Consider the following 17,624-nt stretch of genomic DNA (forward strand, 5'->3'; position numbering starts at 1 on the left):
GTAAGAAAACACTGGTTTTATAAGCTGTGCTTGAAGGAATAAATTAAATGATTTCAAAAGCCAATTTTCAGGCAAATTATCACAGATGGGAAATGGCCTGGCAGTCAGATGATCCTCCATAGGAAAATGATCTGCTTCTATACTCACATCTTTTAAAATAAGGCTCTGAATAAGCTTTAAGCTTCTGAGAGCTCCAGAAAGCCCTTGAAGAGAATGAGAGGGACAAGAGGTCACTTCTCACTACCACCTCAAGTTCTCCTTGCATAGGTGGAAATACCAAAAATAGTATATTTTTCCCATGCAAGGCGATAACTTGGATAGACAGGGGTTGGCATCATAACAAACTGCATTAATGTCTGTGTCCTTTCCACAGATGCTGCTGAGCAGCCACAAAGAAAAGTTGCAGCCCTGTAGCTCATTCAGGAGTTGTAGTGCTCTCTGGGCACGATGGCTACTGATATAGGGGGGAAAAAGGAAGAATCCTTGATAGCCCAATTCAGGAGTCCTTGCCTGTGCAYGGTGCAGGCTGCTAAGGGAGCTCCGAGAGGGAAACGCTGCCAGTCTGGGGTACTGGCTTGCTCCAGCAGAGGAGAAGAGTAGATCCCAGCACACTGAAAACAATACAGCAAGACTCTTCCTTGAGTTTCTTGTGACAGAAGAGTGAGAGGTGCATGCACGCTCTCCAAAAATCTTTGCAACGTGCATGCTGGTATGGGCTTTCATCTTCCTTCTAGAATGAGCAAGTCAGAAGCATTTAACAGCATGAGAGCAGGATCAAAGCCATTAACCCCTAATACAGTCCAGCGTAACTGTGTAGCCAAGTAAAGAGATTCAATATTACATACAGCTTTGCTGTAGCATATTCAGAAATTCACAATAATCAGGTCACCAATTCCAGTTCAACTATAAAATCAATAGCCAGTGAAAGTAAATAGAAATGAATCTAAAACACATTGTTGCAATTAGTAGTGACAAATCTTTCTAGTCTGTAATGCACACTCCTTTAGCTGGACTGTTTTTCCTGCCTGGGTAAGAAGCAATTTGGTTAATGATCTTAAGCTAGTAATTTGTAGCAGAATCAACAGTATGATGTTCATGATACCTTTGAGATGTCCTTCATGTTACCAATGTGATACTAATTTAGTTCCATGACAGTGATTCCCTCTATACTCATTACTTACTCCACAGATTAGTATTTAAAAAAATAATGGGTAGCTGCTGAAGTTGTAGACTTGGTGACATTGAACATGCATAGAAATAAGAATACTAGATTTTTTTTTAAATCTTAGATGCTTTAGTTGCACAGCAAATAAAACGTATTTGTATCTGTATCATCTGAATGAAACCCAGAGGTTTCATGGAAGTCTGGCTTAAAGTACCACCATTTACAGTATTCTATTTTTTTTTTTTTTTTGCCTTATTTCTTTGAAAGGAAGCACTCCTCTTTAACTTGCTAGTGTGCAGAAGAAGAACAAACTGAGCGGGTTAATTTCCATTTACAGCACCATATTCTTTTTACAGGTCTTCATGAAGGGCTTTCTCCCGGCTTAGCCACTACTGTTTTTCTCCTTGTCAGCTGAGGAATAAACCTAAGCTAAAGACTTTTCATATCCTTTTGATTTTAAGAAACAGCTTTTTTTCTTTTTATGACGAGATAAGTGAACTTTTATGTCATGGTTTGTTAAACCGGCTATAAACAGTCACTATAACTCTCAATAATAGGATTGATTACTGTCTGTCTTGTGTTAAAATTTAGTATTATATCCATTTGATTACAGTGTATTAATTCTATGAAAACYTTTCATTTGATCTCTGGCAATTTTAGCCTCTCAAACAGTTTTGGTTTTTGTTTGTTTATTTTTTACTAAGTATGCCTGCCTAAGCCAATCTGACTTTAACAAGTAGGGATATTGTTTGGAAAGTAAGGATTGTGCCTTGTTTTACACTGATTTGCAATTTTTAGCTCATCAGTTTAAGAATTACTTTCATGTGCACTGGAATATAGCCTGGAGGAGGACAGAGCGGTCACTGTCATGATGCCAGGGGCATAACCATTTCAGCATAGGAACTGGAGACGYGTGTCTTGGCCAGCTGAAACAACAGGGGAACTGAGGTGCTGTTCTGCAGAAGGTATTTATGTTGTCTGGACTATTTGATCTAGTTTGTTATTTTCCTTGGAGGATTCATGTTGAAATCTGGCAGTACATTACTGCATTTGTCATCAATGTTTTGTTATAATTTGTAGAAGTTCTTACAAAGTGGAATTTAGGGTTGACATTTGATATTGTAATTTCTTCAGGGATTTCTACTWCTTTTTGCCCAGGACAAATCCAGATGCCTGAATTATCCTTGTTCTTATTCAGAAGGACAAAAAACAAACCATCCTATTTTTATGATAGATGAACTAACCTGTCACTGCAGCCTTGCACCACTTGCCCCTGGAAGGCCTCTCACTAACGAACTAGACTTCAGTGAGGTTAGTAAATTTGCAAGAGAAAATTCAGGAAAGTAAGTTCCTCCTAGTGAGAAGGGGTTCAGGAGCAGGTGATGAAATGTTACACTGATGCCATCTTTCCATGACTGTCAGTACCAGCTCTSGGCATAGCTGGGTCACCCATAGCGGGGTGGGATCAGGATGAGGTACGGACAAATGGCCACATCTCTCTGAAAGGCCAGAGAGCTAGGTCTAGTAATGGAAGGACGGATGATACTTAATTCAGCATAAAGACTATCGATGCAAACAAATTTATATTAATTTTATACAGGATGGGTGCTTTGCATCATGTGGTTAAACATGATTTTGGTCCAGTCTGRAAGAGTGATTTCCTATCACTGACCTATAGCGAAACATTAACCAGCACCTCAGGCCTTAGTCCTGAGTATGGCCTGAGGAATAATGTAGCTGTAAAAGCTACGCAAACCATTACAGTGGCAACTGGTCGCTTAGCTTCCACTGACAGAATTTGTGTGCTGCTTGTACCATTTGTAACTCACATTTTGCATGACCAGAGTCGGTGATTACAGGACTACCTATTCTGCAGAAACAAATTATATTTGTTGTGAGGATTATTCAGGAATCCAGTTTACTCGAAGCCTGGGATTTATGTGACACAGATACAACAATCTTCATTTTATTTATGTAAAAAGATCAATTTAGAAACTAGTCACTATGAGAACTTCATTCCTCCATTAAGGGGCAGGGAGAAATTTAAAAAAAGTAAAAGTAATATTTTCCAGTACTCCTTTTTTCAGATTAATTTCATGCCAATGATTGCATTATTTTTAGGTGATAAATATTCAGAAGCTAAAAGAAACCAACAAGATGGATTAATTCTCCCACACTACAAACAAAAACTTTTATATAACATAATCAAATGGTGTTTGTTGTTTTCAGAATCAGATTTTGGGACATGTTAATTAATGACTTTAAGACTGAAGACATATTTCATATAAAAAAAAAAAAGATTCAGATATTTATCTATAACGTTCAACCTTGCTGGCTAATAACGATTCTGAAGTAAATCCTACCTGCAGAAATCCGGTGGCACCATGCCATAAACATTTATCCTGTCACAGAGCTCTAATGCGATAGTCATTGTGAACCAGCCCGTGCTAAGCCAAGTGTTGGATATCTTCCTGAAAGCAAAAACATAATTAAGTTTCTAGGCTGACAAGTAATTCTTGAGATATCTGAAGCAATTTATGGGCATTTTTTTTCATTCTCATGAAAGGTTATGAAAATTGGGCAACCAACACTACTTTGGCTCATTCATCTTTTAATGATTTCACTCATGTCTTCTGTCAATGGACTAACCTATGCAGAAGCTGCCCTTGCTGCAGTTAATTTTAGGCACAGCAATGCTAATATTTAGCTGACCTTTTGGTAAGTTTACCTTAAGTGACTGAAACTTCATGTCCTATATTTATATGTTTCTGCTAGTAACGTACTGGGAAAATATTACACATCTAGACTCACTTACTGGAACTTCCACACTAAATGTTCAGGAAGACAYGTCTCAGGGAATGAAAAGGGCTGTTTAAGATGCTACCCCCAAGCCATATAGAGGAGGTCATCTTCTGCAGYAGGATCCGGCCTCAAGTGCTCAGTCTAGTCACGTCCTCCCCTCCCATGCTTTGGTTTCTGGATGCTTCCAGCCACTCAGCCCTCCACACGCCCAGACACACTCTGTGGCAGCTGGCAGGAAACTCCTGTGATAGCTGCAGCTAGGCCTGTCTCTATGTATTATATATTATATTATATATTATAATATATATTATATATATATATTATGTATTATCTCTCTAGGTATTATAATGGTCACTGATTGCCAGGCACATGCACTGAACATCCCAGTCCTGTGTTAAGTTCCTACTCACCCTGAAAGCCTTGGGGGAGTTGGGATTGGGATGATCAAGGAAATGCCAGTGAGGAGCATCCTAAAGGTGCAGTGGCAAAGGATGGGACACCCCTACAGGACCAAGTCATGCAGCTGTAACAGAAATGGAGTTACAGCCTTCAGTCCTCTTCTGGAATCAGAAAAAAATAATCCCCTGCAAGGTCTCCTCTGAAGGACCACTGAAAGGGGAAGCAGCAGCGCTCCCTCATGGCTAGTCAGTCATTTAGAGAAATACCTCAGGAAGGAGAAGTTAAAAGCTCATGTTATCTGCTTCCCAAAAAAGACAGGCTCATATTCTTGAGTACGGACTGTCCTAGCGGCTGGCTGGTACTCCTTTCACCTCTTATTAAAGCTGAGTCATTGCAGAGCTCTTATATAACACACAAGCTGCATCAGATAGTACTAATACAGAATCTACATTAACCCACTCCTGTATACCCCTGTCTGACCTCTGTGAAATTCGTTGAGCCCAAAGAAAGTACACGAGAGAGAACATGATGTTCTACATCAGAGCCTTCACCTGGGGAATCCAAGGTCCTGACCCCAGTGCCCAGTCCCACTTTTGTAACTTATCCTGTAATTTTTAACTTATCCTGAATACAAAACAGTCTTGGAAGCAGGGCCCTAAACCCAGCACACCCACTGCAAGCAAGTGCCAGCATCACTAGTATCGTAAATGAGCAGGMACGAGCATGTCACGCAGATTCCTGAGCTAAGGCTAAACAAGTTGGTTTGGAATTGGTCACCTCCCATGCAGGAGGAGGAAGGTGTTTTAAACACACTCGGCTTGAGAAATGTTTAGTACCAGGGTCTCCCTTTTGCTCTGTGAACTAGGCTATTGTAAACACAAGGGAATTAATTCTTTAATCAAAAAGGCGTAAAGGATGCTGAGGGAGCCTAAGTAGTCTGTCCAGTCCYTCATGGGTCACCTGGTAAATACGTGAGCTCCTGAAAAGTACCTGTATGCTTTTGCTGCTCCTGACATGCAGACTTTGAGGCCAGGCTAGCATTTTGAGAATAATATGCTGTGATTTAAGTATCTAATTAGTCCAAATCATGGGGGCTTACTTATTTTCTGAATTTGTACTTAAGCATTTTTTGGACCAATTTGTCACAGCGTAGTAGCAGAGTCATGAGCTCGGCAGAGACCTTCAGGCACTACAACAATACAAAACAGTAAATAATTTCTGGCTCAAAATTATTAGGAACAGGAAAGGCAGGAAATAGCTTAAAAATTTGCTTTTCTGCTGCTTGAGAGTTTTTGAGCCTATGAATCACTAGGCAACTGAGGTACGTAGCCAGGCTAGCGTACCTGAGAGCACGCACAAGGCCGTGGTTTCGGGAGACTAGATTTTACTTTCCAAAACCGAGGGAACAGTTACATTCAGACCCTGATCTGAGTGGCTAGCCTTTGCCCAGGCCAGGAAAGCTATTTCGGCTACATGCTGGGTTAGGTTTGGTGCCACTTACTTACAAACAGTTATTTTGTCCTTTACTGTTTTCAATAAATAGGAAAGTAACTGATTTGAAATAAACTAGTTTAAAAGCCAAGAAATGGAATAAAGATTTAAAAACTTATTCAACTTATTCAACTCTTCAGATACCACCTCTATAGGACAGCAGGATCGGGTTACAATGTCTTGCCTTTTCATAAAAGATCTGAACAAGATTCCCACAAAAGCATACTGTTTTTTATACCTTATCAGCTATAATGAAAGAATATGAAGAACTGTCATGTGCTTATTAGGGGGAATTATCAGATATTCTTTTATATGATGAACTAACCCACTGTGCTGATAATTCTGTAGTGCACACTAAATTACAATTAAAGGCCTTTCTGCGCCACCAAAATCTCATTTATAATCTCTATGGAAATACTCTTCCTGCAGTTACTTAATTTATGCTTCCTTTATCTAATTACTGTAATATTGGTTCTGAATCATATTTTCTTAATGTACCCTTATTTCAATTATAAAGTTATTTTCAAGTACAGTTACTTTATAATACCAAGTATATTGTTCTGCAGCCTTTGTCATTCACTGTACTATTTAACTGGCAATGTTTTCTGATGGTTTCCCTTCATCTCAAAATCAGCTTTTTTTTTCATATGGCACAATACATCCAATTATATTTTTCTCATCATTTTCAAGACAGAAATGAATGATCTGAGTACGGAAACCTTGCAGTCAGACTTCCCTCTCCCTCCTTTGTTTTTTGTAGGCATTAATGTAGAGAGCTCAGCAGAAACCTCCCAGTGAACAACGAACACTCTGGGATGCACAATGTTCTGCTCCTGCTCCCACAGCTATGTAAATTGTTTTTCCTTACAAATTCCATACTGTTCCTGTTTCTTTTCGTCCTCTCTCGCTGTGCTGCCTATTCATTTATTCTCATCTCTTGTTTTAATCATCATTTTAGTCCTTCAAGTATGCTGTATGTGCCCTCTAAAGGAGCAGCTGCTGTACAGCAGAGCCTGCAGTTTCCTAAATGCAACAAGACCTATTTATGGGGCTGAATTTTGCTAGCGTCCAAGCACCCTTGATTCACACTGGGAGTTTAGGGTGCCCGTGACTGAGCCTGAGATAGCCTGTGATAACGCCAGTAAAGCCTCAAGCTCCTCCAGGCTGGGCCTGGTGCCTGTGCAGAGAGAGAAATCCGCTATAGGCCTGGTCCAGGCAGGCGATGCAGAGCCAGAAGCAGCAGCTTGCCTGAAAACACCAACTGCAAAGCCGGCGTCAGGAGGGGGGTGGGATCCTGGCTGCCCACTGCAGAGCTGGCCAGACTGATGCAGGGAAAGTARGCTGCTCCTCAGAACCGGGGGCTGCAAGCGGTGCTACCCAGAAGAGCGATCGCAGCGCGTGCTTCCCTGTGCGCAGCACCTGGCCCTCCGGCTGCTGGCAGCACGCGTTACGGCTCTGCCGCTGCTCTCCGTCTCGAACGCCTCTAAACACTGGGCGTTCAGATAATCCTTTACACTGCTCAGTTCTCACAGATTGTAACAGCCTCGCTTGCTCTGCTCTGGATGAACAAATCTGGAAAAGACAGTAACGCAGCTGAGCTGGCCGGGCATCTCCCTTTGTTACGCTTCCTCCTAGGTCCAGCAAAGGAAGAGATTCGCAGAGGAGAGGGCCTTTAATGGCAAGACCTGAACAGCTACTGTGCTCTCTAGTGTTAGTGTAAGTTGGCTGAGAATTTAGATACTTAGTTTGATCCACTATGCCTGAACAGAGCTCTGCAAGCAAAGTGTGCRGCATAGGACAGGCAGAGCAAACGCAAAGCGAAGATACAGTCCCCATCAGGTAACGGGATGCAGCAGTTCACTGTGTCACTGGCTCTGCCTTTGCCATCCCCTAGCCACAGAGGATCAAGCCCAGCTGCTGGGCTTTGGTGTGCACATACAGTATTTGTGGAGACGCAAAATTTCACCAGGAGTTACTGCGCAATAAACCTACCTCTTCATTTGTACCTAAGTGGGGACCCTGTTCTGTTTTTCACAGCTGCATATTTAGTATGTAAAAAATATGAGTTCATTAAAAATAAATGTATTTCCCTCCAGGAAGTCTTTGGCTTAAATGCCAATTTTTGAACATTATATGTGAAAATGCTCAAGTCCTGCAGTGGGTCACTTATTAAAAATTTGATTTGAAGATCAGCCTGCAAGTCATAAACAGTCTCATAAAGATGTAACTATCATAATAACTTTCATTTTCCCAGTTGGAAATGTAAGATGAACTGTTCAGAAGCACCTAATGTATGAATAATGTTTATTTGTTTTACAAGAAGCTTTACAGCCACAATGTTCCAAGAATGCTTAAATTGAATAAACAACTATTATAATTCACAAAATGGTGGCATTTCCTCTATAAGAAAACATAACCTATCCATTTTGATTTTTCAGAATCAGTAGAAAGCTTTCAAGGTATATTACACTAAAGTGAGATTTAAACATTTCCTACCACTTTGGATATATAAGCAATACATCCTGATTCTGGTATTGTAAGTTGATGAGGCAATACTCAATGTAAATTATTTTGATGCATATTTTTTTTTTACTTATGTTACAAGTGATGTTCCTTGGCATGTCCTATCATATTATAGCTCATGAAGCAGAGTATTTAATGGGAATTATGTTCCCTCTGAACTGCTGTGAAACTGATGCATATAAAGTACATTATTATACCACAGTATTATATCCCCCAAATGAATCCACATAAGTTTCTCACCTGTCTTTCCCGGTTTCCTGTTTAAAAAGGTCATCAAATTGAAGCATCTTATGGCGAGAAATCATATATGCTTTTAATTGAGGCAGTATCTGATTCATCAGCTGCAGGTTATTATATACCAAGCCTTTCCCATCTCTTCTCATGTAGCTGCTGGGACCCCAGAAGATAAATACAGCTCCATGGCTCATATTTAAGAGTTCGTTGCGATTTCGTAAAATCCTCTGAATACTGGAGTGTGCAATGACTCGAAGGCTCGTTTTGTTTCCCACATCTTTTCCATAGCCTCGAGTAGGTGCATCGTTCATTCGTATTACACACTCTGTCTGGTCGATGTTGTCACCTTGTTTGCTTCCTAGAAGGTGTCCAGAACTGGTTACCAATGCACAGCTCTTGCAGTGCATTTTTAAAGGCTGCAAAGACACACATACTTCAAAATTAGCTGTAAACACCTTCCCATTCACTATATAAATGATGACTGTAACTAATATTTTACATATACATGGCATGTATAGAAAAATCTCAGAGGACTTTACATAAACCTCTCCTAGCAGTCTTCCCAAATAAATAGGACCCATTTTTGTCTATGGGGGGAGGTATATCTGGCCCTTAAACAAAGTTCCTTTGGAGAGTAAAGTCAAGACCATTGTTTAAATCCTCTTTTCCCCTGCGTTTAACCTTCATATACCATCATTCGTGTCCCTTGGTGCCTAGTACTTCTTGTGTGAGCCATAATAAAGACTATTTTTGATTCCCCTTCTTCCATTTTCTGCAAGAAATAATCATTTGTAAGCCCAGTGCTAGACACCACAAGTGTGAATAGCTTTTCAGCCCCAGCATTAGAACATTTAGCTAAGGGAGGAAACTTTTTGGTCCAGTCCTTCCGTACTTTTTCCAAGTGAGTATCATAACCACTGAGATGCTCTCATTCCTTCGTTGTGGCTCAACAGGCAGATCTGGTCATTACTCAGTGCATATATTTACATGACAGTGAGTTAGTACTCTGAACTTTCGTTACTTGTCAGGTCATGTTTAAAAGTTATGCAATAAAATGGAAGAGGAGGCGTATGTTCAGTGAGTGCCTGACCTACTGGAATCATGAGAATAAAGTAAGCTTTCATGAAAATGAAAACGCATTATAAATCATGTTCCTGAAATATGCCACCAATATATGTCAATAAGAGGAGTATGGAAGTGCATCTGCTGCTCAGCATGAAAACTAGAAAGGRGGAATAGATTACCTAACAGCATCCCCAAAGGGCTTATTCCTAACAAGAATATAGTAAACCGGGAAGCCAAGAGTGTTTGAGGGTGCACCTCTTCGGTGGGGCTCTCTGAAAGAAAACCTGCAATATTCAAGAACAGTAACACGCGACTGCAGAACAYGGAGGTTCTGCGCCCTGCCCAGGCAGACGCCCGTCTCGACTGCCTGTCTCGGGCGACGTGCTGACCTGACACGCTATCGTTTCTTTCGTAATGGCTCTCCAGAAGAGGAAGAAAAGCCAGCTGAACTGTGGYTTTCTCACCAGTCTTAGGTTTCTTGGAAGAACATTTGGATCTACTGATCTTCTCTGAGGAGGTCTATCAGATWTATTTTCATCATTAACCATAAAGTTACTTTTCTTTGTAGATTCAGGTGTCGGTACCTTTCTGGCATGTAATTTGGCCTATCAAAATCTGGTTTATTTAATTCAAGAAGCTCCCTATCAGACACGATATGCTGAGAGCAGTCGGCACTGGCACTGCTGCACTGGCCTGATCGTGTAGCATACTACGGACTGGAGAGTATTTGTTGGTTGTGGTAGATGCTAGCAACCTAAACCACCYGTGACAACATAGGCCCCGACACCTCTTGAGATCAGACTCTGTGGCWCCACATGGCAACTAGTTGTCCATGCCATTACAACCAGAGCTAGCACATCTCCAAATGGATACTTGTAAGTTTATTAGAAATGAGACTAGCATAACATATGATTACACTTGGYAATCAACAACTTATATATAGGAAACGATTAAATGAGTACGCTGCGATGAACAACTTAAAACAATAAAACCRAAAACAAGATATAGCCTAAGTTTTAAGACAATTTCAGTCCCCTGTCTAAGAATGCTTTGGTCTCCAGGATTTGAATAGGTTGCTTGACTTAATTAACTTGTTTTTAATTCTAAAGTTTCTGAAAGAATATRTAGGATGTTGTTTCATGGATGCAGTCTGAGTTTATTTTCTGTGAGACTAGCTAATGAATGATTATGTGCTTTTTCATTAAAGATGAAATAACTAAAAATACAGGCAATTTGCATAACGATATCACCAATAAGCTTTATATCCCCATCTTCTCCAAACAAAGAATCCATTTTCTTTCATTTATATGTATTGCAATCCAGAGCTAACGATATGGGTAGAAATGTTCATGGCTTTCTGAGCCAAGGCTCCTAACAGTATTTACATGTATTTTCCTTCAGGCTTTCATCTGCCACTTTGATGAATTACCTAGCAAAAGGCTCTAAGGTGAACTAGCTGCTCCACCATCATGCTTGGAAAAGCAAGATGAAGTGTTAATGAGGTTAAAGGAAACGTGCTCAGCACCACTGTTAACTCGCAGGGGTTTGAATATCCACATAGCAAGACATTCTCACCCAACAATCTCTCCTGGCTTCTAGCCTACTGAGCTACAACTTAACTTGTTTCTTTTAAAGAGAAACCACCAATTGTTAGGAAACTCAACATTTGCAAGAAGAAAAATATTAACACCCTCTCCCCACACACCATACATCTGYCCCAGATCTTGTTTCAAAATTGCTCCTYTGGCCAGAAAGTCTTCACACAGAAACATTCAGGTATTGCCCAAATAATTCTTGAATGATGCATGAGGGCTGATACCTTGTAGCTGCTCAGGGTGAGTCATTTGCACTGGCCTCACTCAGATTCATTAAAGYCCAAATCTGCAAAACTTGCACCCACAGTCTCATACCACCTGTTTATAATGCCTTGACAATATTGAAAGCAAGGAGAAAAAAGCTTTTGGCTGTAGTATTATCTCATTGGGAGGCAACAGCTGTACCACAAATGTCACCTACTTAAGCAATAATAATGGAGGCACAAGACATTTCTTTGGGATTGATGACCAGCTGGGAAAAGTTGATGGCCTGAGAATAACCAGGGGCCATTAAACCAGAGGAACATTAACTCCACAGAAAGCTCTGTGCTAATGTAATTATTACAGTGGTATGTAGAAAAAAAGCAACCCCCCCAAAACCAAACTCAAAACATACAGGTTATATTTTTAGGTAGGAAATGCAATCCGTAGGCCATTAGCCTCRCTTCAAAATGCTCAGAAAAGGGCGAAGGTGAGAGGCAGGTGGGTTTCATGACATCTGTATTCACTACCTTGAAATACATCATACAATTCATGTAAAAGCTGTGGACACYGAACAGTACCATCATCACCAGCCACCTTCACCATGTGTGAAATATCCAGCCACATTTCCCTGAACTACACGTACAGCACCTAGCACAGCATGGCACAGCACACGGCTACTTCCACAACACAAACAAGTCACATCAATGTTCAGGGCATTTTCTGAGTGAATGATCCAAGAATCAGCCAAACTGTCTGAATTCTCTCTCAGTTCCAGGCATCTAAAATACAGGTGGAGAGAAGGAGAAAGGAGATTTTACAAAAGTGAGCTCAGTGTGCTTGAACTGCAGAAGATGGCAAAATCAACCTCTGCTTTTCATTGATGGATGGGCTATACCAAGGTGATGAAGAAAGCAGGTGAACCTTGCCAGGTTCTGATAAAGCCCGTAACAGCACCGTGGTGGCCATAACAAGTGAGTGCAACCTGCACTTCTGGAAGTGTCACGGGCCAAAGTGACTCTTGTGAGCTTTGGCTCATATATGCCCAGTAAGTGCTATTGCTGTATCACATAGCTCTGGGTTGTTTAAAACCAACCAACCAACCCACAAACTGAAACCCCAAACCAATGYCACAATTGTTTCTGTGTTTTTCCAATTTCAGACAATCTCTGCTCTGTATTGACTGTAAAATCTATGTTGGACAATAATAGAAAAATTTTGTTTTCAGACAGTTTATTGCTTGAAAGAAATCAATGGAAAAATGTTATTTCTCATTCAAAATATGTTACTCTTAGAGATAATTATTTTCGTTGTGGTGAAATCAAATGATCAGTTTTCTTCTTCTTTCTTGTTATAAAAGACTTTTGATTTTAAAGCCAAGAATTAGAAAACAAGACAACTCCCCTCCAGTAAAATTAGGAACACTAGAAAACACACTTTTTCCTGCTGAGTACTTAATGACCTACTTTTCAGAACCCTATATTCAGATCATTCCATTATCAGTAATATAAAAATTTCCTCTCCAGAAATTAAAAAAAATATATATTTTATCTTGGCGATGGTGACCTGCCCCACTCCCCTGCCCCAAAGTAGATATTCTGGAATCAAGAATAGCTCTTTACTGAGAAAACGACCCCTCTCCCTTCATGATCAGGAGCATTCCTAATAGACCCAGCTGGAAGTATTGCAGATGATTTCCAAGGCGTATTGGGAGAAAGCAAGAGAGACCAAGAAAGGTTAAAGAATATGCATATTTCTTATGGATGAATGACCTTTAACTAAACATTTGAGACTGCAGCGTGCAAAACATCAATAAGACTGCTCAAGTAACTCTGAAATATGGCTGCTACTAATAGCATGCCATAAGGCTGGAATACTTGACAGCTCTGTTTTCCTCTTACACTGCATGTTATTACCCAGTATCAGGATGGTTGTCTTCTGTCTGACCCAGAATGAAAGAAAAATGGTAGGTCTTCTTCACCCTGAACCATATCAACAACCTGCTATACAACTCCCAGATCGACTGCTAAAGTAAAACCAGTGGTAAAAATAAGTAAAGAAAGGTAAAGTTTCCCATTTTCACTTGAATTCAGTAGGACCCATATTAGTGGTTTAAAAAGTACAAATGAAATTTGTACTTTTTTTCTAAAAGAAATCATCCTACTGGTTCAGGAGGCTCCTGTCTTTCCTATTATTCCAGAGCAAYTTCTTGCCTTTTATCCTTCCTTCTTTCTTTCCAAAAGTGAATTTTGTTAGTAGGAGCTCCACATCGACCTTACCTACTTCATATAGCGCCTCTCCTAAGTGCAACGGCTGCCTTTAGGAAACACCCTGTACACTACCTCACTGTCTGCTTTTTGCGTTCTGTGCTTTGTGCACAGAACTTCATCAGCATTTCATAAGGATGTTAAATGAACCCTGCTTTTACCTCGTGTTCAGTGTTGTTTATTACTTGTGGCTGGTTCTTGGTTGCAGGGTTGAGATCATTCGTCCAGTGGCAACAACACTGAGGAACTAACACATGGCCAGGAACAGCACACACTGTCCTAAGCTTAAAAAAACAACCAAACCGAAAAAAAAAAAAAAAAAAAAAAAAAAAAAAAAAACTTTTTACTTTCTTGTAGCCTTGGGCAACTTTGAGGTTTCTGACAAGTGGCTGGCTGGGGATGACTGGCTGGCTGCTCCTTCCCTGCTCTCTCCAGCGGCCACGAGGAGAGTCCCCGTCGCGACGGGCGTGCTGGCCTCTGCCGAGCCCCAGCCTCCTCTGCACCCCTGGCTCGCTGCCGATGGTGCTCCTGCTCGCAGAGCCCTGTCCCTCCGCATGGCTCCACCTTCTCTTGCCATCACCTCCAGCACTCAGGTTTCTGTACTCATAGCATGCAATGAATATTGCTGTTGACACAGCAGCAGTGAGGCTCAACTGCCTGCAAACCAAATTTGCAGAAACCAAGCTGCAGCTGCTGTTACGTACACGCAGCCGGTCCTGCTAGCGGCTGTCGTCTTCCAGCAGGTCTCCAGGATGTCCTTTTTAACTGGTTAATACCTTTCTCTTAAGCATCCATAAGCTGCAGTCCACAGCCGCCTCATGTGTTTACCTCATGCTATGTACTTTAAATGCTATGTTTGGAAATCTCCCAGTGAGCACGTGTTCCTCCATATGCCACAACAGGTGCCCCGTGTAGCCTCTCGTTAGCTGGCCGACGGCCTCCTCACCAGCCTTGTAGCTGGCTGCGTGGCTCAAGCTCCCCCTTACAGCAGCAGCAGATCTGCAATCATTAGACTTMGTATTTTTCTGGCTTGCACAGTATTGTTTTAACCTACCTGAAGTAACTGCCCATGATTGCCATTTCACTGCAGGTACGAGCAGCAAGCAGTACTGTGTTGTTTCAAAGGCTGCGTCTCCTTCCGTAGTATTTTTTCTAGAAGACCTATGATGCTAAGGCCAAATCTTTGAAAAATTCCCAACAATCACCTTAATGTAGAATGGAAGCCTTGAAGCTTCTCATTTTCCAAGTTAACTTCTGGTCTCTGAGTCAATGCTGCAACTTGGTGCGGCTCAACCTGTATCATTACTGAATGTGCTGGGCACRTGAGGATTTCCAAAATACAGCTATTTTGGGGTACCTGATCACATGAAAATAACGTAAGCTCCCTGATACCTTTTTTTGTTTGTCATATATTGAGGTTGAAACAGTGTTATCATAATAATATGAAAAAGAGAAAAAAATTAATAAAAGATACATAAGTACTGAGAATTTGCTTTGGTATTTTCAAGTCCCATCTGACACCCTATTCAATGAGGCTCTCAAACTAGTCTCTGAATGGCAAGAATGAATCAGATGTAAATTGGGATAATTATGTAGCAATTCTGTATATAAAAAGCTGGAACAAAAAGGAATATACCAGACCACTTAAAACATCCAGAGAGTTTAGAATAAGGAGCAGCTTCAGCCTTTGGTGGTATTCGCTCTTTTCAGGTCTCAGAGTTTTGGTGTTGCGGTGCCAAGTCCTGATCTAAGACATGATTTTGCTTTGACCATGCAGTTTTCATACCTATGTTCAGGTAGGGAACACAGCTTAAATTCCACACTACACACATTCTAGCTCAGGTCGTCACCTTAAGGTTCAGCACTTTTCATCTTTTAACCTTTATACTAGCAGATACTGAGAGGTCTTAAAAATATCCCCAGAGTAAATACATTTATAATTTTTGTTGAAGTAGACTTTCGGAGCTTTAGAGAATCTGCCATGAAAACAAACTGCATTATCCACTGAGCTAAAAGCACTGATTGCCCTAAAACACTGTAACCCAATGACTGATATTGCACAAGTAAACAGAGAAGGTTAGGAGATACCACTTTCTCAACACTGTTAATCCTTATGCAAATCCAAATAACAAGCATTTGCAGCAAAACTTTGCAATTCAAAAAAGGTCTGGCAAGTCTGCTTATGAAGATAAACACATGTCTGTTTAAAAAGATAAAAGATAAAACAAATGACTTTCTTATTATTTCTCTTTGTTTCTTAGGCTGTGGAGCTTGAATATGCAAATGTTGTGGAAAGACTGCAAACATTAGCATCTTCATTTCCCACCAATTTTCCTGAGTTAATTAAATAACTGGACTCTGCCTTCAGATATTTAATATGTAGAAGCAGTGAAATAGCCAAACTTCAGCAAATGCATTTGTCAGACCAGTGATCACTGCCCTTGTTTTTATTTCTCAGAGGAATGGCATATTTTGCCTTCCATGATACTATACTGGCAGGCATCTACAAAACATGTAGCAAAAATACAATAATTCTATTTTCAAATGGTCCTTAGGCAAATCTAATTCAATTCCAAAACATGAGGCCATATTACAAAAATAAATAAATAAATAAATAAATCAAATGCACTCCATAAAGCTTTCACTGGGATAATTTTTTAGAAAAAGTACCGTTAGGCACATTAGTCAATGAGTCTTCTGCTTTGTGAAGTGTTTTCCAGCACATTAACTCTTTTTCAGGGGACTGCCTGCTAGTCAAAGCTTTCATTAGAATAATTAAAATATGGCTCTTCTCACTGGAAAGAGCAGGCATGGGTTTGGTTACAGGAGACTGACTGACTGTAGATACCAGGCCCTCCCCAAACATGTAAAATACCAGCTGGAGCTGCACAGGAGCCTGAGCAAGAAGATAGCTTTTAGTATACGGGCCACATTTTTTATTCGGAAGTATGATTACAAGGTGCTGATGTTTTCCCCTAAGCCACCTGAAGTGAATATAAGGTGCAACCTTGCAAATTGTCAGCACGTATAAAGCTAAGATTTAGAGAGTAGTTTCCATCCTGCATCCTATAAATGTGTCCCATGAGGAAGATTAGTATCAATCATAGGCTTATTGGAGAGGGAGATAGGATACAATGATAACCTGAAGCTATCAACTAGAGTAATGGCCTAAGAAGAAAAAGCAATCAGAGAAAGAAAAGAATATCCTCAATGAAAGACAGAACTGGAAAATCAGGGAGGAATGTATCACGTTGATGAACATGAGCTGTTACACAAGAGAGAGAATCATATGAACAATATACAGGTTCTAAAGAAATGGTTATTGCCTAATGTTTATCTTAAAAGGAGTGCAAATAGACATCCATATTACATCAAACTGCTTTACTTTGTTCCGCTGCAGAAGCACTTGCACTAAAATGTAATAAAGCTACAAGGATGGGGTCTCAACTGTGCAAACTTATCACTGAAGTTTCAGAAAATTGGAGTATTTCAAGGGTCTACGGAAAAGCTATTGAACAGTTTGGATTTTTGCTTCAGAATGTTTTCAAGTCAGCATCTTCTTTTGTGTGTGCAGGTATGTTTTGGCAATTCTTCGCAGTTTAAATGCTTCATGGAAATATGCCCTCAGCTGCTCCCTCTGCACCTGTCAGGGCTGTGAAAGGTTTTGTCTGATACTTCAAACTTCACAGGGTCACTCTGAGCAATCTTTTATCTAGCCTAGCTTTAAAGGCGAGCATCACTGATCCTTAAACTCCATGCCTCCGTTTTCAACTTAAAGCATTTGTGTCTTGCTGTGAAACCCCTTTGCTCATCCAAATGCATCTGTGCTCTGACTAGAGCTGTATCTCTACAGGGCAATGACGTGCCAGGAGCTGCAAGGAC

At 40.5% G+C, this 17,624-nt stretch overlaps 1 protein-coding gene across 1 annotated transcript in view; it reads right to left on the reverse strand.

The window, feature by feature from the left end:
• Positions 1 to 17,624, reverse strand: part of ST6GALNAC5 (ST6 N-acetylgalactosaminide alpha-2,6-sialyltransferase 5) — a 69,961-nt gene that overhangs the window by 5,541 nt on the left and 46,796 nt on the right. The window contains exons 3-4 of the mRNA XM_085298185.1: positions 8,621 to 9,030; positions 3,529 to 3,636 (exon numbers count right to left, since the gene is read on the reverse strand). Of these exons, the coding sequence (XP_085154311.1) occupies positions 3,529 to 3,636; positions 8,621 to 9,030 (518 nt within the window). The remainder of the gene's footprint in view (positions 1 to 3,528; positions 3,637 to 8,620; positions 9,031 to 17,624) is intronic.

The sequence above is a fragment of the Rhea americana genome, unplaced genomic scaffold, assembly GCF_003343005.1.
Source record: "Rhea americana isolate MKP2758 unplaced genomic scaffold, rheAme1 scaffold_136, whole genome shotgun sequence".
Taxonomy (NCBI): Eukaryota; Metazoa; Chordata; class Aves; order Rheiformes; family Rheidae; genus Rhea; species Rhea americana.